The sequence below is a fragment of the Oncorhynchus keta genome, chromosome 1 (genome assembly GCF_023373465.1).
Source record: "Oncorhynchus keta strain PuntledgeMale-10-30-2019 chromosome 1, Oket_V2, whole genome shotgun sequence".
NCBI lineage: Eukaryota > Metazoa > Chordata > Actinopteri > Salmoniformes > Salmonidae > Oncorhynchus > Oncorhynchus keta.
This window is the reverse complement of record NC_068421.1, coordinates 56,400,964-56,422,995: the sequence shown is the minus strand read 5'-3', so window position 1 is coordinate 56,422,995 and position 22,032 is coordinate 56,400,964. Positions and strand designations below refer to the sequence as shown.

Sequence of the window (22,032 nt, the reverse complement as noted above, 5' to 3'; positions counted from 1 at the left end):
TTGCTAAGTTACAGCCTTTTCTAAAATGGATGAAATTGATGAGGGGGGCATAAAACAATCTACACACAAAACAAAAACTTGTTATTCATTTTAAAAATTAATCTTTTTGCAAATTTATTAAAATGTAATACTGAAATATCACATTTACATAAGTATTCAGACCCTTTACGCAGTACTTTGTTGAAGCACCTTTGGCAGAAATTGCAGCCTCTCGTATTCTTGGGTATGATGCTACAAGCTTGGCACACCTGTATTTGGGGAGTTTCTCCCGTTCGTCTCTGCAGATCCTCCCAAGCTCTGTCAGGTTGACTGGGGAGTGTTGCTGCACAGCTATTTTCAGGTTTTTCCAGGGATGTTCGATCAGGTTGAATTCCCAGCTCTGGCTGGCCCACTCAAGGACTTTCAGAGACTGGTCCCGAAGCTACTCCTGCGTTGTCTTGGCTGTGTGCTCAGGGTCATTTCCTGTTGGATGGGGAACCTTCGTCCCAGTCTGAGAACCTGCTCCAGAGTGCTCAGGACTTCATCAACGATCTCTGTACTTTTCTCCATTCATCTTTCCCGCGATCCTGAATAGTCTCCCAGTCCATGCCGCTGAAAAACATCCCCACAGCATGATGCTGCCACCCATGGTGCCAGGTTTCCTCCAGACATGACGCCTGACATTCCGGAAAGAGTTCCATCTTGGTGTCATCAGACCAGAAAATCTTGTTTCTCATGGTCTGAGTCCTTTAGCTGCCTTTTGGCAAACTCCAAGCGAGGGTGTGTCATGTGCCTTTTAGTGAGGAGTGGCTTCCGTCTGGCTACTACCATAAAGGCCTGATTGGTGGAGTGCTGATGAGATGGTTGACCTTCTGTTAGGTTCTCCCATCTTGCTCTGTCAGAGTGAGCATCGGGTTCTTGGTCACCTCCCTGACCAAGGCCCTTGTCCCCCGATTGCTCGGCTTGGCCGGGCAGCCAGCTCTAGGAAGTGTCTTGGTGTTTACAAACTTCTTTCATTTAAGAATGATGGAGGCCACTGTGTTCTTGGGGACCTTCAATGCTGCATAGATGGTTTTTGCTACCATTCTTCAGATCTGTACCTCAACACAATCCTGTCTCAGAGCTCTACGGCCAATTTGTTTGACCTCATGGCTTGGTTTTTGCTCTGACATGCACATCTGTGGGACCTTATATAGACAGGTGTGTGCCTTTCCAAACCATGTCTAATCAATTGAATTTACCTCTGGTGGAAATGTTGTAGAAACATCTCAAGGTTGAGCAATGGACACAGGATGCACTTGAGCTCAATTTTGAGTCTCATTGCAAAGGGTCTCAATATTTATGTAAATAAAGTATTTGTTCATTTTTGCAAATTTATTACAAATAATCAAACCTGTTTTCGCTTTATCATTATGGGGTGTTGTGTGTAGATGGCTGAGATGTTTTAGAGATGTTTAGTCCATTTTAGAATATGTCTCACATAATGTGGAAAAAGTCAATGGGTCTGAATACTTTCCCAAGGCACTGTGTGTGTGTGTGTGTATATATATTTATTTATTGGCCTTGTAATTTAGTGTTATGTCATTATTCTTGTAAGTACCATTTTGGTTGTTGTGGTGTTACCGTATTGGTGCTATCACATATCAGCCTCCAGTTATAGGTTATGCAGATAGAGCCTGATTCTTAGTGTCAATGCATTTCCTATGAATGTGGAAATGTTCGTCGTAATAAATAAGCAGCTTAGGAATCTATTGTGCATGTAGCCAAGTGGTTGTGAGGTCAGAGCCTGGCGGTGATACTGGGAAACAAATATCAGTCATTTAAACCAAGGATCTTTCTTCTGAGAAGCCTGTCCGTACAATGACGATTAGCGTGTAAGGCTGTGATTAGTAAGGAGAAGTGGTAAGAGTCTGAGGTGGCCCGCTAAGGGACTGAATGGGGAACTGAGCCTTGGGCTTCTGTAGTGGAAATATACAGGGGGGCCGGCTGCCAGGGAACGCTAGAAAAAGGAGCCAGTCAAGACAGTCAGGCGTCGTATATTAAATGTGTGTGTACACTCTCGCTAAACACTGTGGAATCTTAAAATCACCCCCCCCCCCTTTTTCTTCCTCTTTCGATCTTCTACCTTTGCTTTTCCTCGCTCTGTTCCCCCAATCCCCTTGCTCTCTCTCCATCTGCTTTCTCTTAACCCCCTCTTTCTCCATTTAACAAAAAGGGGGGGGGTCAGCCTTTATTTCGCTTTGCTTGGGTAGCCAAGCTGTTGAGCTACTTCCTCTTAACTGATGTGCCTCTCAACCAATCACAAAGGCTGCATAGAGGGCTGTTTGAATGTGAATGGTGCTGTGACACATTTTAGCATTCCTTCCATGGCAGAGAGGCTGAGCACAGGGGAGCGTTCCCAGGGTCTGCTAGCCTTCACCCTGGGACAACCGTTTGACAACACTAGGCACCATTCAGACGGATGGGCGGTCAATGCCAGCTGACAGTGCCTTAATTAACCTGGCCCTGTGTCAATGTGATCGCCCCCTCAGTAACACACACAACCATACATTGACACACACTAGCATGAGGATACAGTCTCCTGGGAAAGAGGAGTCCAACAGGTTCATGTTAAACCACATAATCCTGGCCATGGATGACGACATTTCAGACAGACTTTTCGTCTCCCCACTGTCAACTCCTGCGTCTACACTCTATTTGCTTCAAGTTTTAGTTATTTCCAACTCTTTTCTGTGCCCTCAAATGTAGTTTATTATTCTTCCAGCAGCACTCATCCTGGAGCTTAAGTTGATATAGTGAGTGTATTTCTGCTCATAAATTGAGCAATAGGTAAAGACTGCATAATACCCAGGCAGCCAGTCTATTGGAACAGTGGAAATGGGTCAACGGTTCACTGTAAGGAATCTTACCCCCTCTTTGAGGACCCCCTCCCCTCTAAATCTATTCAACCACCACTGTATCAAATTCAGACTGCTCCCTGTACAATGTGGCTCCTATTTAAAATGCACTGACTCAACTTCCCCTGTGGCTGCCTTTTGTTGCCTGTGTGCGCGAACAGGGCTCCCCATTCAGACTGGTGGCAGGGCTGGGTTTGTGTCCCTGGCTGGGGGGAGGCTTCTAGACCTAAGTCTCCCCATATACCCTCAGCAGTCTCACTGGCCTAGTGTCATCCCCTGGACTTCTCCAAGAGAGGAGGGGGCAGGGAGGGAAAGTGAGGAGTCGTCCCCCCCCCGTCTCTCAGCTGCTGTTTTCATTTAGTGTTGACTTCTGGACTCTGAGGCCTGTGTGTTGTCATTCTGAGCAGACTGTTGTTGGTGACATTGGCAGCTTCTAATAGCCCCAGTATTAGCATAAGTGTAGTTATTCCTATTTCTTAACTAGACTCATTTTATGGTCCACACAGTGAACGTAACCATCTCGACCTCTCTCTCGGTCTCTTTCTACCAGGCGTTTGGGAATGCCAAGACGGCCCACAACAACAACTCCAGCCGTTTTGGGAAGTTCATCCAGGTCAACTACTTGGAGAGCGGGGTGGTGAGAGGGTAAGTACTGACCGTTGGCCCACACTGTGTGTTGTGATGACACAGTCAAGCCTCTTGTCTCTGTCTGTCTGAGTAACCCTGTAAACACACACACTACATTCCTCCTGTGTGGATGTTCCTGAGTATGTTTGTAAAACTTTATAACACACACCCACACCGTACTCTGCCCCTTCAACACGAACAACATCCTCATCAGCACACTCACACACCGGCTCTCAAAGGCAGCCACAAGGCAGTTACCGTTGAAATTCAGTAGAACTGTAATGTGACTAGCAGAAACCTCCGTGACAGCAGACAGCGGCTGTTACTTCCATCATACCATACAAGGCTAGTGAGAAGTGTATTAGTTGTCTTAGGTTGTTTCTGTTTGAAGCCTGCTGGCCCAAGTTAAAGCAGAGCCTCCTTCCCCTCTCTGCCTGCAGTCTCTCTGGTTACCGCCTGCGTCACACACTGCTCTGCTCTGTCATTTCCTCTCTAACAGAGGTGCTGCTCCCAAACGTTTCAGTGAAGATATTACAAACGCTACACCATGCCCATAGACGTTACTTTCTTCTCCGCAATGCGTCTGAGTCTCCCAACGATTTTCAGAACAGAAACACATTCTAACCATTCTGATTGGCGCTTGAGACCAATGGGTTAGGCCAGAGCCAGAAAACACGTTGGTAAAGCAATGTTTTGAAAATGCTTCATTGGCTTTGATACAGTGATTGGTTAGAGATGATCCAATCACTGATGACTTTGTTTTGTACAACGCCACTCATTTTGACGTCACCTAGTTTTATTCGTCATAGTGGATGATCCAACTAAATGCTCACTTGCATGTTCCTCCTTGACAATGCAACACCAATAAGAAATGATAAAAGATAAGAATAGGAACAAAGTCATTAGCTCAGTAGAATAGAATAAAGATTTTAGCGTAAGTATAATACAAGGCACCATTTTATAATCCAATATTTACACTTGTATTGGGGAAGGGGGTGAATGGGTGGCAGTGCATAAACTGAGCAGTATAATAAGAGTCTGGTAGCAGCCAGGTGTGTGTGTGTGTGGCATGAATGTATGTCCAAGTAGATGTGTGCATGAGTGAGTGCATGTGTGGTAAGGTGAGGAGAATCGAAGCAGGTGGTCAGTTAGTGTTCAGCAGTCTGATGGCTTGTAGAAACCAACAGGCCCTGAGACGGTTTCAGACCTCTTGCTCCGATACAGTCAGCCTGCCGGTAAGGGAGAGAACAGCTTGTGTATGGGGTCCTTGATGCTGCGTGCCAGTGATGTACTGGGCCTTGCGTTCGTGGACCAAGCAAATCCCGTACCAGGCAATGATGCAAATGGTCATGGCACGGCGGTAGTATTTGGAGAGGACCCTGGGGCAGCATGCCAAATTTTGTGAAATGTCACGCAGTCGTTGGTGTACATTGTACAGCAGAGGACTGAGGACACACCCCTGGGGGGCCCCTGTGTTAAGAGAGTGTGGAGGGGGTGTTGCGAGTCCTCTCTGCCTGTGGTCTACCCATCAGGAAGTCCAGGATCCAGTTGCAGAGGGTGGTGTCCAGACCCAGGGTTCTGAGCTTGGTGTCGAGCTTGGAGTTAACAATAATGTTGAATGCTGAACTGTAGTCAATGAAAAGCATTCTCACACAGGAGTTATTGTGTTATGGCTGTGTGAATAGTGATTTCCGTGAATCTGTTGGCGCTCTGTAGGCAAATTATTGGGTCCAGTGTGCCTAGCACGCTGGCCTTGTGTGCCATGACCAGCCTTTTGAAGCACTCCATTATGACAGAGGTGAGTGTGACTGGGTGATAGTCATTTGAGCATGCCACATTTTTTATTTTTTTCTTGGTCACTGGGACAATGGTGGTGGTCTTGAAGCAGTTGGACTATAGCCTGGGACAGGTTCAAGATGTCTGAAAAGATGCCCGCCAGCTGGTCAGCACACACTGAGGGGCATGTCACTTTTTTTGGCCAGGGATGCCGCCTGGGCCAGCGGCTATGTGAGCATTCAAGTCTTGAGTTTTCCTCATGTCGGCCTCTGAGAGCAAAAGCACCTGGTCGTCTGGAGCAGGGAGTGAGCATAGAAAGTGTTAAGTGCTTCTGAGAGGGAGCCTTCGGTGGGCACCGCACGGCTGGATTTGCCCTTGTAGTCCTTGCCATATGGACGCGGGTCTGAGTTCTCGAACATCAATTCAAGAGTCTGTATGGTCTTTATGCGTCCCTAATGGATCTGCGAAGCTCATACCTGCTTTCCTTGTACATGTCGCGCGCCACCAAGTCATCAGGGTTCATTTTGCTGACATTGAATGCTGCAGTACGGGCTCTCACCATTGTACGGATATCTCCGTTCATCTCGGGTTTTTGGCTGTGGCATGTCCGGATTGTTGTTGTGGGTAAAACATCAATACATTTCCTAATGAAGCCTGTGACTGACCATCTATATTCCTCAATGTAGATGGAGGAGTCCTGGGTGGATTAATCTTTTGGTTGAACATAAATAATCTGTATTCTCAAAACAATCCTGCAGCACCACAAACGACTTCAACGATGGCAGTGTCAAACTGAAGTATGTAGCGAACATAGAGCAGCAGAATAATTTAGTTTGAGTTGGCAGGCAACCTAAAACAGGGACACATTGCTTTTTATTGAATTGTTTAGCTTGAGAGGGGTCAAAGTAATTGAATACCGATGGCTGAAATGTTGCCATTGAGACTTCAGTGGCTGAGCTGTAGTAGTGCAGGTTGAGCTTGTTATGCTTGTAGTTGAGGGTCTCGGTCTGTCAGTCCGAAGCCATTGATTACAGCACGACAGTGCTGACATTCTGCTGAACAATGGCTTGCTGAGCAGCAGTGAATGGAGCAGCAGAGGAAAGCATGTACTGTAGCGTAGTGCTTTAAGAGTGTTGGGCCAGTAACTGGTTTGAATCCTGATCCACGTAGGTGAAAAATCTGTGCCCTTGAGCATGGCACTTAACCCTAATTGCTCCTGTAAGTCGTTCTTCACAAGGGCCTCTGCTAAATGATTCAAATGGAAACGCTGGTTCTATCGCTCAGTGCCGCATTAGTCTAGCTGGCTCACTGGATCTCACTAGCTTTCACTGCCTGGGATTTGGAGATTAGACTCTCACTGTGATACCTGGAGTGGCTTCTTAGTTTGAGGATCTATCCAATATTCATAGTCTGGTCTTGAACTGTGTCTGTCTGTATCGGTCATAGTGTGTCTGCATTGCATATGGACCTTAATGATGAAGATAATATATCATAGGCAGTAGCCCCTTAGCTTGGTTGTGGTAATGCATTAGTGCACATTCTGGCCTGGCATCGCTTTTTATGAGATCAGCTCTATAAAGAGACAGCGGGCCAATTAGTGAAGTTTCCATGCCCAGCACTAGGCACTCTGCCTGCCTGAGCTACTAGTGTTAACCCTTGCCACTCACAGCACCTGTCATCCTGTCAACAGTTGAAAATGCCAGATTGTCTTTGAGAAGTGCCTACATTGGAACACAGTGGCTGTACGATAACATGCTATACATGTCAGAGCTCAGGTTTTCCGCTCCATAGCCCTGTATGGGTTTTGACTAACGGACGTTATAAACTTGAGCACCGCACGCGTAACAGGAAGATGCCACAAATGAGGAAAAGGCCTGCTAATTGCGCTACTTTTCCTCATTTGTTAACCAAGTGTGGGGAAATTCTCTACGTCGAGAGGAGTCTGTTCCGAAAGATGAGATGTTGAGGATTATAATGAATACCGCTTGACGTCGTACAAGCAAAACCACACACACCTAGAAGTCCAAATGTGTACTTCTCATTTCCATGTTTTGAAAACTCATGTCATTTACAGTATCAACCTTGATGATCACTGTTTGCTCCACAGTTGCGAGGATGACATGCATTATAGCCTGGGTTGTCCTGAATACAATGAGCCTGTGGTTTGTTTGTATTGTGCAGAAAAGTAGCCGTGGAACACGCACGTGAATGCACTCACGACTCTATTCTGTGCGGACCAAAATTTACAATCGGTCTGAAGTGCCTTTTTTGAAAGCAAGATCGTATTTTATAACTTAGCTAGCCATTATGCCCACCGGATCCAGATTGAGATTTATAATGAAATGTTTTTTGGATTGTGTAAACAACGACAGTAATTGTGTGCCGGTGGGGACGCAGGGCTGTGTTCCAAACAAAACTGTGCTTGCTTCACTTCCTCAACGGCAAGTCAAGAAGAGCTAAAAGCACCTTATAGTTGAAGGCTCTCTCCTTGAATCATAAGTGTACTGAAATGACATAGGAACTGTGCCCAGTTTGGAGAGGTGTGTGGCCACTTGGAGACACTAGTTAGACCTCACTCAAACCCTAGTTTTTTATTATCTTGTACCACCTACCCCAATTTCAATGACAACTCTTATGTTATACTGACAAATGCTGTGAAAAGTACAGGATATGTAAAAATGCACAAAATCAAGTGTAATACTTTAGATTCAGTCTTGTCAGGTGAACTGTTGGTCTGATCATTTTCCCCATCAAGTGTTTCCCTTTCAATTGCTACCATGGTATGTATGCTTTTTATAGTTATTCTGCTAGAAACATTTCAATTTGGCCCTATCCATGTAGGCCAATTTCCACAAATGTAAGGGGTTAATATACACACACCACTCAGCCATCGCCCTGACACTCTATTTTTAGTTTGTCAATAAACAGGAAGATTAGCTTAATGTTTTCCATATGCCTGAAATTTAATTAGAGCAGTTACAAACTCTTGCTCGTAGTGGCTATTTTGATGCACGTTAACATGACCATGCCACTATGCACCCCGCTAAGGCTGTCCATATCTGGACTCTTTGTTCAAGTCTTTATTGTTCCACTGACCATCTGCCTTTGCTTCCCCTCCTCCTCAGTCAATACCATCCCGCTTTTATGACCCTTACACATGAACTCGCCCGTGCACGCACGTACACACGAACACGAGACACAGAGCCAAGTGAAAGGACCAGACTAACTCCAGTGTGACTTGATTGATGTTTTCATTCTCTCTCCCCTCTCCCCTTTCACCTCGCCCCTCTCCTCTCTCTCTCTCATTCTCAGGGCAATCGTGGAGAAGTATCTCCTGGAGAAGTCTCGCCTGGTCTCCAGAGAAAAGAATGAGAGGTAAAGGGCAACAGCAGGGGTCATGATCTTTGACCCCTATTGACCTGTGGAGGCCCTCTGTACAAACAGAGGGACGATCCCCTGGGTGCCTTTTTCATATTCAGTTAACATGCCATGTCCAAGGGTGACTTTCGGGCCTAGACACAGAGAACTTTTTACCCAGCCAGAATATGTGCCAAAGAGTTGCATCAATATGTGAACTGACTATTTTTTTGAGGAATAAAAATTAAATGTATAATTTATTTACCCGTGACTAGCACCGTAGTGGGGCGGCAGCGTAGCCTAGTGGTTAGAGCGTTGGACTAGTAACCGAAAGGTTGCAAGTTCGGATCCCCGAGCTGACAAGGTACAAATCTGTCGTTCTGCCCCCTGAACAGGCAGTTAACCCACTGTTCCTAGGCCGTCATTGAAAATAAGAATTTGATCTTAACTGACTTGCCTAGTTAAATAAAGTTAATTAAAAAGTGCTACTATTTCTACTACAAATGCTTTGGTTGGGGTTGGTATAGCCTATAAACAGAATGAACCCTTGTTCTCACTAGATGTGTCTGAGTTGTAGTATTACAGGAGTTGTAGTATTATAGCACTACTCATGTTACTCATATGCCAACACGTCTGTTGAAATGAGCTTTTGTTTTGATCACGTCTGCCTGTGTCTGTGATGTCAGCGAGACTCAGTAGTAAACATGGAAACTCATTATGCCCGTGTGGTTTTACAACAATGCAAGCTGACCGGCCACCTGATGGCAAGACTGGAACAACTGATAGCAGCATTCCCGCTCATTACTAGGATTGCACCTTAGACACAGAGTCAATGTTGGGTGGTGGAAACTAATACTACCGCAGTGTTGACTTCTGAGTGCTAGGAACACAAGTGTTTCGATACACCCACAGTGACATCTGCTAAATATGTGTATGTGTACCAATAAAAAGTTATTTATTTCTCAATATAAGAAGTACGTTTTTTTTTTTATTAAATGAATGATTTATTTATTGCCACCTTAAAATATATCACCTTCACCAAATAACGAAAGCAAATAAATAATAAAAGCCGAAAACCACACTGTATCCACACACAAAACACATTTTATTGAACGCACTAAACATGGTTTTGTGTTCCTGTAGGAACTACCATGTGTTTTACTATCTACTGGTGGGAGCGTCCGAGGAGGAGCGCAAGGAGTTCAAACTCCTGCAGCCTGAAGATTACCTCTACCTCAAGCAGGTAACACACACACACACACACACACACACACACACACACACACACACACACACACACAGAGGTTGGTGGTACCTTCATTTGGGAGGATGGGCAAGTGGTAATGGCTGGAGTGGAAAGGTATCAACATCAAACACATGGTTTCCATGTGTTTGATGCCATTTGCTCCGTTCCAGACATTATTATGAGCCATCCTCCCCTCAGCAATGACACACACACACTGGTTTTACGTAGTTACACTACACTAGTAATGTTTTTCTTAGCACAGTACATGTGTTTCTCTACCTCAAGCAGTATATATCCAATTACTGTATACACCACTACTAAATCTAGAGCCACATCCCCATTAGTTAGCTCCCTAGGTACTGATCTGATTTTCTGCGGTGTTCTCTTCTGTATAGTACCTTTTTATTATCGTCCCTTAACTACATTCAGAAGTTTACATACAATTAGGTTGGAGGCATTAAAACTAGTTTTTCAACCACTCCACAAATTTCTTGTTAACATACGATAGTTTTGACAAGTCGGTTAGGACATCTACTCTACTCTAGACCTCCAAGTCTGGTTCATCCTTGGGCGCAATTTCCAAATGCCTGAAGGTACCACGCTCCTCTGTACAAACAACGGTACGCAAGTATAAACACCATGGGACCACGCAACCGTCATACCGCTCAGGAAGGAGAAGCGTTCTGTCTCCTAGAGGTGAACGTACTTTGGTGCGAAAAGTGCAAATCAATCCTAGAAGAACAGCAAAGGATCTTGTGAAGATGCTGGAGGAAACGGGTACAAAAGTATCTATATCCACAGTAAAACGAGTACTATATCGACATAACCTGAAAGGCAGCTCAGCATGGAAGAAGCCATTGCTCCAAAACTACCATAAAAAAGCCAGACTACAGTTTGCAACTGCACATGGGGACAAAGATCGTACTTTATGGAGAAATGTCCTCTGGTCTGATGAAACAAAAATAGAACTGTTTGGCCATAATGACCATTGTTATGTTTGGAGGAAAAAGGGGGAGGCTTGCGAGCTGAAGAAACACCATCCCAACCGTGAAGCACGGGGGTGGCAGCATCATGTTGTGGGGGTCCTTTTCTGCAGGAGGGACTGGTGCAATTCACAAAATAGATGGCATCATGAGGAGGGAATTGTCTTGATGTTGCTTCAACATATGCAACATCTTGGTTGCATATTGGTCTTCCAAATGGACAATGACCCCAAGAATACTTCCAAAGTTGTGGCAAAATGGCTTAAGGACAACAAAGTCAAGGTATTGGAGTGGCCATCACAAAGCCCTGACCGTAATCCTATAGAACATGAAAAAGCGTGTGCGAGCAAGGAGGCCTACAAACCTGACTCTGTTTTTACCAGCTCTGCCAGGAGGAATGTGCCAAAATTCACCCAACTTATTGTGGGAAGCTTGTGGAAGGCTACCCAAAACGTTTGACCCAGGTTAAACAATTTAAAGGCAATGCTACCAAATACTAATTGAGTGTACGTAAACTTCTGACCCACTGGGAATGTGAGGAACGAAATAAAAGCTGAAATAAATAATTCTCTACTATTATTCTGACATTTCATCACATTCTTAAAATAGTGGTGATCCTAACTGACCTTAGTCAGGAAATGTGTACTCAGATTAAATGTAAGGAATTGTGAAAAACTGATTTTAAATGTATTTGGCCAAGGTGTATGTAAACTTCCGACTTCAACTGTATAATCCTTTGTACCCTGATTCTCATTCTATTCCTGGGTTCCGCATGTCTTAATAATCTCTTTCCCTGTACTTGAACTGGCTCAAGGTAACATTCCCCATCTGATTCAGTTGGTAGTAAACCTGGTATGCGGTGTCATTGTTATGCAGTGAATGGCCTGCATATGCTCTGTTCTCCTAGTTTCTTGCCCATATGTGCGCTGCATGTTAATGAACCGCTCTCCCCATTCTCCTGTCTCTGTGCAGCAAAACTTTAAGATCGAAGATGAAGAAGACCTGCGTCATGATTTTGAGAGGCTGCAGCAGGCCATGGAGATGGTGGGCTTCCTGTCTGCCACTAAGAAACAGTGAGTGAACATGCCAATGGGCAGTCAATCTCCACTACTTCAAGGGCACCACACCCCATTTGATCCATTAAATGGCTGTCTAATGCAAATGGGTCATATAGATTTGCGTATGCTGTAGTCGGTTGGCGTTACTTGGATCCACTTGAATCTCCTGCCCAAACGTAGCCAGACAACCCTTTCCTCTGATGCAGTTGTTCCAGTAGTTGGCAGTCATGTGCATCCAATATGGCAGAAAAATAGAAATACTGTAGAAGGCCTGTTCTATTCATTGTGGTTCTATGATAATGACACCTGTCTGCTGCAGGATCTTCTCTGTGCTGTCGGCCATCTTGTACCTGGGCAACGTGACGTACAGGCAGACGTCTACAGGCCGAGACGAGGGACTGGACGTGGGACCACCGGAAGTCCTGGCTACCCTCTCAGACCTGCTCAAGGTAACAATGGCTCTGCTGCTCTTGTCTACACATCAATGAGCGAGTAGTCTTTACTCTGGGTCCTGGAGGTATGTAGTATCTGTGGGAACACTGATTCAGCAAAATAAAAAAATATGTTTTTGAAATGGGGCCTGCGCACTAAGCGTCTCAGTGTAGGAGTGCTGATCAGGCCCCACGTTAATTTATTATGATCTAAAATGACAAACGTATCCCTGCTATAGGGAGACCGCTAAAATGGGCCCAACTAAATTTGTCTTAATGGTCCACTGAGACAAATGTAGTTGAGTTTAGAGCATCGTAAAAATCTGAACATGTGGCTGGTTATCCGTTTCATCCCCAAACAGTGAGTGTGTTCTATTATTGTCCACTGACTAAGCCTGGTTCTCCCCAATGATTATACAGGAAGCCTCCTCTCCACTAAATGTATGTATTTTTGGTCTGTCCCTAGTAATGTCGCAAGCTTTGAGAATTGTGAGTGTAATGTCATCTCTGTGTGACCTCCCAGGTGGAAGAGGAGTTGCTGGTCGAGGCACTAACTAAGAGGAAAACGGTGACAGTCAATGACAAGCTGATTCTGCCCTACAGCCACAGTGAGGTAGGCAACCATAAGCCCTGAATATCAGTCTATCATTATCTTGCTGGATTTCTTCCCCGGGATCATTGTGTGTTGTCGTTGGTCTCCTTTTCCCTGTGCGTCGGCCTACTCCCATTCACCCTTCTCTGTCTCTCTCCCATTCTGTCTCTCAGGCCATCACTGCGAGAGACTCCATGGCCAAGTCTCTGTACAGTGCACTGTTCAACTGGATTGTCCTGCGCATCAATCATGCACTGCTCAACAAGAAAGACATGGAGGAATCTGTCCCGGTAAGAGAGCACACACACACACACACACACACACACACACACACACACACACACACACACACACACAACAGCACAGACCTAGGAATGCAGCTTAGAGTTCCCCTCTCCATGTTTCGTCATTGTCAAGGCCAGACATGTCGGTAGTTCCCCAGAAATAACTAGAAAAAAGTATATTTCTACGCAAATGACTAAAAAAAAGAATGAACTAACCAGACATTATTAGGCCATCTTACCTACATTTCGAACTGATCTACTGTATGTATTTGTTCTGTTCCAGTGTTTGTCAATAGGGGTCCTGGACATATTTGGCTTTGAGGACTTTGAGACCAACAGCTTTGAGCAGTTCTGTATCAACTATGCAAACGAGCAGCTTCAGTATTACTTCAACCAGCACATCTTCAAACTTGAGCAGGTGAGTTGGCCCTGGGTGCGCCTCATTGAAATAGAATAACACATACTCTATGGTGCCATAAGGACAGTATAACAGAGCTGATCCTATGTCTTTAGCTCTGACCGTGTTATTGGTCCGTTACAGGAGGAGTACCAGGCGGAGGGCATCACCTGGCACAACATAGACTACACTGACAACGTGGGCTGCATCCACCTCATCAGCAAGAAGCCCACTGGTCTCCTGTACCTACTGGACGAGGAGAGCAAGTAAGGACATCATCACCCCCATCATGTGTTGATCTTCATGTGCCAGAAGTGACTGCAGCCTAAAGATTTGCTTTGCTACATAGTTGCCTGTAAGCGGCAATAAATTACATTTTAGATGAGATGCAGGTTCAAACGGTATACGTCTCCCCCCTCCTTCTCTCACGCCCTCTATTTTCTCTCCTGCTCTTCAGCTTCCCCCATGCCACTGATAAGACCCTGCTGGCCAAGTTTAAGCAGCAGCACCAGGAGAATAAGTACTTTGTGCCCACGCCTGTGATGGAGCCTGCCTTTGTCATCCACCACTTTGCTGGGAAAGTCAAATACCAGATCAAGGTAGGGATGGACAACCACCCACCAACATAGTAAACATGGAGTCTGACTATCATGTAATGTCTAGGGGGTTGGGCGAGGCTTCTTGTATTTGTGTAACTGTTCATTGTTACTGACATCTAATTATTGTTCAGTGCGTTAATAATCTTAGCAGCGACTCTAAAATGGCCTCAACATCCTTAACCGTCTCCTTGTGACTCTCCTGGCAGGACTTCCGGGAGAAGAATACGGACCACATGCGTCCAGACATTGTGGCTCTACTGCGCAGCAGTGACCGGGCCTACGTGCGTCAGCTGATCGGGATGGACCCTGTGGCCATGTTCCGCTGGGGCATCCTGCGAGCCACCATCAGGGGGATGGCTGCCTTCAACGAGGCTGGACGCCGCTGGGCCGCCAAGACCGCAGGTACGTGTACAGCTGGAGCAGTGGTACAATACGTGTACAGCTGGGAGACGTGGTACAATACGTGTACAGCTGGGAGACGTGGTACAATACGTGTACAGCTGGGAGACGTGGTACAATACGTGTACAGCTGGAGCAGTGGTACAATACGTGTACAGCTGGAGCAGTGGTACAATACGTGTACAGCTGGAGCAGTGGTACAATACGTGTACAGCTGGAGCAGTGGTACAATACGTGTACAGCTGGAGCAGTGGTACAATACGTGTACAGCTGGAGCAGTGGTACAATACGTGTACAGCTGGAGCAGTGGTACAATACGTGTACAGCTGGAGCAGTGGTACAATACGTGTACAGCTGGAGCAGTGGTACAATACGTGTACAGCTGGAGCAGTGGTACAATACGTGTACAGCTGGAGCAGTGGTACAATACGTGTACAGCTGGAGCAGTGGTACAATACGTGTACAGCTGGAGCAGTGGTACAATACGTGTACAGCTGGAGCAGTGGTACAATACGTGTACAGCTGGGAGGCAGTGGTACAATACGTGTACAGCTGGAGCAGTGGTACAATACGTGTACAGCTGGAGCAGTGGTACAATACGTGTACAGCTGGAGCAGTGGTACAATACGTGTACAGCTGGAGCAGTGGTACAAGCTGGGACGTGTACAGCTGGAGCAGTGGTACAATACGTGTACAGCTGGAGCAGTGGTACAATACGTGTACAGCTGGAGCAGTGGTACAATACGTGTACAGCTGGAGCAGTGGTACAATACGTGTACAGCTGGAGCAGTGGTACAATACGTGTACAGCTGGAGCAGTGGTACAATACGTGTACAGCTGGAGCAGTGGTACAGGCATGGTACGTGTACAGCTGGAGCAGTGGTACAATACGTGTACAGCTGGAGCAGTGGTACAATACGTGTACAGCTGGAGCAGTGGTACAATACGTGTACAGCTGGAGCAGTGGTACAATACGTGTACAGCTGGGAGCAGTGGTACAATACGTGTACAGCTGGGAGGCAGTGGTACAATACGTGTACAGCTGGGAGGCAGTGGTACAATACGTGTACAGCTGGGAGGCAGTGGTACAATACGTGTACAGCTGGGAGGCAGTGGTACAATACGTGTACAGCTGGGAGGCAGTGGTACAATACGTGTACAGCTGGGAGGCAGTGGTACAATACGTGTACAGCTGGGAGGCAGTGGTACAATACGTGTACAGCTGGAGCAGTGGTACAATACGTGTACAGCTGGGAGACAGTGGTGGTACAATACGTGTACAGCTGGGAGACGTGGTACAATACGTGTACAGCTGGGAGACGTGGTACAGCTGGGAGGCGTGTACAGCTGGGAGGCAGTGGTACAATACGTGTACAGCTGGGAGGCAGTGGTACAATACGTGTACAGCTGGGAGGCAGTGGTACAATACGTGTACAGCTGGGAGGCAGTGGTACAATACGTGTACAGCTGGGAGGCAGTGGTACAATACGTGTACAGCTGGGAGGCAGTGGTACAATACGTGTACAGCTGGGAGGCAGTGGTACAATACGTGTACAGCTGGGAGGCAGTGGTACAATACGTGTACAGCTGGGAGGCAGTGGTACAATACGTGTACAGCTGGGAGACGTGGTACAATACGTGTACAGCTGGGAGACGTGGTTCAATGGGCGGCTGATTGTATAGGTGTACACATGCTTTAGACACTATAGGAGTCTACAGCCATGTCTCAGAGTTAGAACTGTACTACCTGAACTGTAACATGCACAGTAACCAATAATTGCAGTAGGCTTACTTCTGTTAGCTTAATTAGTTTAGCAGGGCTTGGGGGGGAAACATGAGGCTTTTGAAATGTCAGGTTTTTCCCTGCAAGCTTCAGTCATTATCCGCCAGAGAAGTTTTGTTGTGTTGACTAGATGAGAAAAGTGGCCCATTGACGTAAGAGGGTATTTTTATAGGGATTAATGGTATTAAATTGAATCAAGGAAAAACAAAGCAGGGAAATGGCCCCTGGAAGGACTCAACTGGATTATTCTGATTTCTGACAGGCAGGAGTCATGCGGTGCAGTCTGTTCGTCTTTTTAGAACCTATATGTGTGTCTGATGTCGGTTTGTGTTTAACAGGTGTGCAGCGCCCCACTTCCAGGACTCCTTTGGGGGAGCTGCAGAGGTCCAACACGCCTGTAGAAAGGATGTACCGGTAAGGCACAGACCTCTGACAGAGAGGGACACACAGGGAAGAAGGGAAACATTTGTCCCAGTATCCACATTTCTGTACCACTTAGAAAGAAGTGATGTATTGCCCATGCATAGGGCCCTCGTGTGTTTTTCCTGTTAGGTCACATGGTCACAAAAAATGGCTGGCCCTCGCCATGCGTACTAGATAGTATGTTAATGTGGAAATTGAGACATACTCTGGTAGCGTTGTGAAATGGGCCATCTTCCTCTACTGTTTTGGGTGTGATGTCATGATTGACAGATGGGTCTCTCTTTCTCTCTCTCTCGCTCTCTCCCCTGAGGCACAACGGCAGGTGTTCACAGTGATTACAATCTACCAGAGTGCCTGTGGCGTTAAAGCCCACGGGCAATGCCTCAGTCTTCCATCAGAAATCCACTTAAATGCACAAACCCGACTACCTTGATCCAAGACCAAGTCATCTCACTGAATCTTTACTATACAGACAAAAGATTTGTATTTAGGATGAACCAGAATAACTTAAATCAGTTTGCCTTACAATAACAAGCCCCTTACTAGTCCCTGATTGGGGAGCCTCTCACAGAGAACACGTTGTGATTTGGTCATCAATCCACATTTTATTTGTAAAAGTATTATTAAAAAATCCATTTGTCACAAAAATGACTAATGAAAGGGTGAGCACCCGTACTGTTGGATCCGTGTCCCAGCGCCTAGGATTACATGAAGCAGGATCAGACAGTGTTATCATGATTATGAATCACAAGATTGTTCAGGAAGTGTATCTGTACTGGGAGCCAAATGGAACTCCCACTAGTCCCCCGGTAAATGGAACTGAATGAAACAGTTGGCTCCCATGTGTGCTTCCTGGTCGCTTGTATGACGCAAGCTCTGTCAAATCCATAGAATCAAATCCATGCAATAATATCTCTATTGTGGAATGAACTCCTTCATGTCATCCTGGCCCCTGCGTTTTCTCCCCTGCCCCTGGGTGACCCCGTGTGCTGTTCTCTCCCCTCCACAGACGGGCTTCTATGCTCGATTTCTACTTTGATCACTCTGACGAGCGCCCACTAGAGGCCTTCGAAGACATCTTTGCTAGCTATGAGAGTAAGAAGTAAGTGGACTGGAGGAGAGCAGGAAGAAGGATGGAGGGAGGTCAAGCAGGAGGAAGGGACAGTGTTGTTTTTACGGGCAGTTAGCCTATGGCTCATTCCCGCTCTGAGTTTGCTCATATTCATCATGTCAGAGATACACAAGAGACTCTACGTCATGAAGGTTTGCAGCAGGCATAAGTTTCTTTAGTTTGGAAAGGGAAGTCCTGATATGAAACATGCAGAGTCAGACAACAGAAAAATACTTCATATAAACATCAAACACGGCAAACATTTTCCTTTATAATCAACAGGCTGCGTCTTGTTCTTATTCTCTTCCCCCTGTTCTAGCTCTCTATTTTCCACCACATTGCTCTTGTTACTGTCTCCCTTTCTTTCGCTCTTCATCTCTCGGCCACGGTAACCTCTCAACACCCTAGTTTATTATTGTTAATGTAGAACACAGGAAGGTCTTAGTGCTGCCCTGCTCTGATAATCTACTGATTTACTGGGAGGAAACAACTGGAAAGGCTGGGCACACTAACATATGGTTAGTACAGCATTTAAGAACGTGTGCACACTATAAACAGTATTAGTAAAGTTTAGTTAATGAAACAGGTCAGGGCAAGGGCTATACATCTCAGGTCCTGGAGTACTAGTGATGAGGTCGGAAATGTAATAAACAATTGCCGACGGAGAAAGTGAAATGCATCATTGTAGTTTCTAAATGGACCAAAAGCCCCCGTTCTAATATGAGCATTCTCTGAGAGGAACTGAGCAGTTGTGTTTAAACCACCCCTAGCTCCTTCCTTAGGGCCCTATCCCTTGTGTGTTTGCAAAGATGATAGGTGTTAGTAAGATGGGTATAGCTCCACCTAAGCTTTCGATTAGCTTGGGGGAGTTTCCACCATACTGCTTCCCCCTATCTGGTCCCTTCAGACCTGAAAATTCGAACGACGTCATGTCTAAGGGCCGTTTTTTCTATGGTACCTTATGGGCCCGTCCCTTCCTGCCTGACCTCCCTTGGTTTATTGATCAGAGTGGTAAGTACAGTAATGCATGGATCCAGAGGAACAGCCATCTTAACAACACCAGTCCACCCCAGTTTACCACCAGTATAAAACCAACCCCAGTCGCCAGCAGTGTAACACCAGCATGGAGAAAAGATGTCAACCACTGAAGCTTTGATTCAGGAATGCATGCTCACAATACTTACTTACAGGAGTATGGTGTGTGCGAACATCCACACCGTGCACAACCTCTCACTTTCTACTGCAGCAATGGTTGGGTGGTCTGAACTGAAGTGGCATTGTCCCACATGTTAACCAGAAGTTTTACTTGCTCTCGACTTCAGACCTCTAATGGTTCTGTGTGTGTTTCTCTTTGGAAGTGGGTTCTTTGGTGGTGGGGGGGTTTTCTGTCGTTTGAGGTGTCCTAACAGCGGTGTTCCTACATCCCCTGCCCTCCCCTTATGCCCCGTGCCCAACCCCTCCCTCATCCCGTCTCCTCCCCACCGTCCTCTTCACCCACTGTGGCCCTTGCTGGGTTGAATCAGGGACATGCATGCCCAGATAATCAGCTCCATTAAGGACTTGCAGCTGGATGGTGAGGACCCTCGCAAGCTGCTGCAGTCCTGGGGTCGCCTGCGGTTCCCTCGACACCTCCTTCAGTGAGTCTGTAGCCCTGGCCCCTTCCAGCTCAGTCCAGCCCAGCTTGGCCTAGCAAGTCCAACCCAGCTCGAACAGTGTTCAACCTTAGTCCTCTTGAGGCTTCCCCTTAGTTGCACATTTTGTTTCAGCACGAGCACACCTGATTTGACTACAAAAAAATGTCTTCACCTCACATGGTTGTTAAAGCTCTCAACCCGTGACAAACAGTTAAAGACACAGGCTAGGTAATTAGCTGTTTGAGACCACACCTCGTGAAAAATGCACCTACGAACAAAGACCTCCTCACAGGAATCCTAATTATTTGCAGAACGATGCCCAACAACACAAGGCTGCTCGTGATAGTGAAATGCAAGGCCCAGATAGACTGGGTCCCAATATGATGTTGATTAGCATGAGGCTGATGTTGTAGTGCAACAAGGCTTTTGCCCATATGGGTTTTAATGGAAATGCAGAGGCCTTGATAAAAGCTGAGGATGCACTGATGGCTTGAATATCAGCTGCTGCATGAACAAGGACATTACTCACCTGAATGCATTGGCTTCAAGATGAAACTGTGTATGACTGTGAAGTCAAAAAGAACGTAAAAGTGTGTTACAAATTATTTTCTTTTAACTTATATAAAACTATAGTTGTTGGGTATAGTCTATGCAAGTATTTTCAACAGTCAAACAAAACAAAAGTTGAGTGTTGACCTCACAAATAACACACTGTCAAGCAGTGTAGTCGGGACATAGCAACAGTTTCACTATAAACCGAAGGTTTATATAATGCTCTATATGTAGTGATGAAAACAAGATAGCTGGGGGAACACGTCTCGTGATCTTTTAGGTCGTATGGGTCTCGGCCGGGCTGGCTGATTTTGGTTGGCCAGGTTCCCCCTTCCTCCATCCCGCAACCTCCCTCCATCAGCCCTTGTCATCCCACCCATACTCCAGGTGCCAGCCCTCACGCCTCACTGACTGAGCATGACTCACCATACTAACACGGCTCACCCCCATGCTCACCCGTAGACCTTTTCAGCGACGTCTCTGAGCTGAGCCACTCTCACTAACCTATCCCTTCCCCACAGGAAAAACAAGAACGCGAAGCAGAAACAGATCATACCCAAGGTAAACTTCATACATCATACATACGCCAGCTATGTGCACGCCTATATTAATGTCATTTGAAAAATAAATATAATATACAATCCGAGAATCTGCTGCAATAGCCCATCCGCTACGAGGATCAACGAGTTGTACGTTCCAAGATGCCGTTTTGCACACCACTGTTGTACTGCACCGTTATTTGACTATTTGTGGCCCGCCTGTTAGGGTGCACGATTCGTGCCATTCTCCTTCGACCTCATCAACAAGCTGTTTTCACCCACAGGACTGCCACTGACTGGATGTGTGTTGTTTGTCGCGCTAAGGTTGGGTGCTATCCAGATTTGTCCGTCTATTGCCAGAATGCTAACCAAATTTGCACAAGTAATAGCGAATTTCCATGGAGGCTGCTATCTAGATATGTTAACAAGCGCAAATGAGAATAAACTAATTGCAAAGACAGGCAATCCAGCTCATAAAATTATACATATATAGGTAGGAGCTACCAAATGTAATTTTTGTTGAGTTTGGACATAATACAAGTGAATGAGCTGCATTGTGCAAATGAACAAAGTTTTGACATGCTTGTCAGAAGGAAAACGGTACTCTGGCTCTGGAGCAGCATGTGTACATTCTGTGTGGAGTCTGGAGTCGCTCGGGCAACGGGCCTGCCTCCTCTGAGAAGATGGGGGAGGAGCAGACAGGTCAAGAACGGAGGACAAAAAAACGCGAGGATATCAAAAGATGGCAGTGGCATCTGTACAGAACTCACCCAAAGGGCTTTGACTCAAGCACGGCAGAAAGCTAACACAATATGATGCCCCGTCACCTTATTAATTAAACCACTTACTTGGATAACAAGCAAGGTAACTTAGGGGTCGCGTTAATGCAGAATTCTTAGTTTTTTTTTACACAGCAAAATATAAAACGCATAAGGAATAGCTTGCTGCGTTTTGTGAACAGATCTAAAATGCTTATTATTGTAATATCTGCTTGGCATCAGACTGATTTTGTGCATATTGCACAAGTTGACTACAGGTATTTACTAAAAATGTAGTGGAGTGTACCTAATAAACTGGCCAGTGAGGGTCTTGTTCCTTCAAAACATTTCATTTAACTCAGAGTATCAATGAGACTGTTGTGCTATCTGCAGACGTTTAGAACTCTGTGGTGTTGATGCTGTTCCTTAGAGCCTGCTGGACTCTCGCTCCCTGAAGTTCATCGTTGGTCGGACCATCCACGACCGCTCCACCAAGTCTCTGCATCACCTCAACAAGAAGAAGAAGACCCCCAGCATCAGCGCTCAGTTCCAGGTCAGCTGATCTCACCAGCAAATACTGCAGCCAGGCAGTCACTAACATACATAC

The 22,032-nt window shown here is 46.0% G+C and overlaps 1 protein-coding gene across 9 annotated transcripts in view; it reads left to right on the top strand.

The window, feature by feature from the left end:
• Positions 1-22,032, top strand: part of LOC118388632 (unconventional myosin-IXb-like) — a 102,274-nt gene that overhangs the window by 60,256 nt on the left and 19,986 nt on the right. For 6 of the 9 annotated variants that reach the window (XM_052528601.1, XM_052528619.1, XM_052528592.1 and 3 more), the window contains exons 3-18: positions 3,427-3,521; positions 8,592-8,654; positions 9,780-9,879; positions 11,838-11,938; positions 12,243-12,372; positions 12,878-12,967; positions 13,120-13,236; positions 13,514-13,648; positions 13,772-13,893; positions 14,085-14,226; positions 14,433-14,628; positions 16,747-16,822; positions 17,841-17,933; positions 19,466-19,579; positions 20,650-20,689; positions 21,856-21,978. In XM_052528601.1, the coding sequence (XP_052384561.1) occupies positions 3,427-3,521; positions 8,592-8,654; positions 9,780-9,879; positions 11,838-11,938; positions 12,243-12,372; positions 12,878-12,967; positions 13,120-13,236; positions 13,514-13,648; positions 13,772-13,893; positions 14,085-14,226; positions 14,433-14,628; positions 16,747-16,822; positions 17,841-17,933; positions 19,466-19,579; positions 20,650-20,689; positions 21,856-21,978 (1,737 nt within the window). The remainder of the gene's footprint in view (positions 1-3,426; positions 3,522-8,591; positions 8,655-9,779; positions 9,880-11,837; positions 11,939-12,242; positions 12,373-12,877; positions 12,968-13,119; positions 13,237-13,513; positions 13,649-13,771; positions 13,894-14,084; positions 14,227-14,432; positions 14,629-16,746; positions 16,823-17,840; positions 17,934-19,465; positions 19,580-20,649; positions 20,690-21,855; positions 21,979-22,032) is intronic. The other 3 variants (XM_052528612.1, XM_052528627.1, XM_052528636.1) reach the window with 3 other exon arrangements.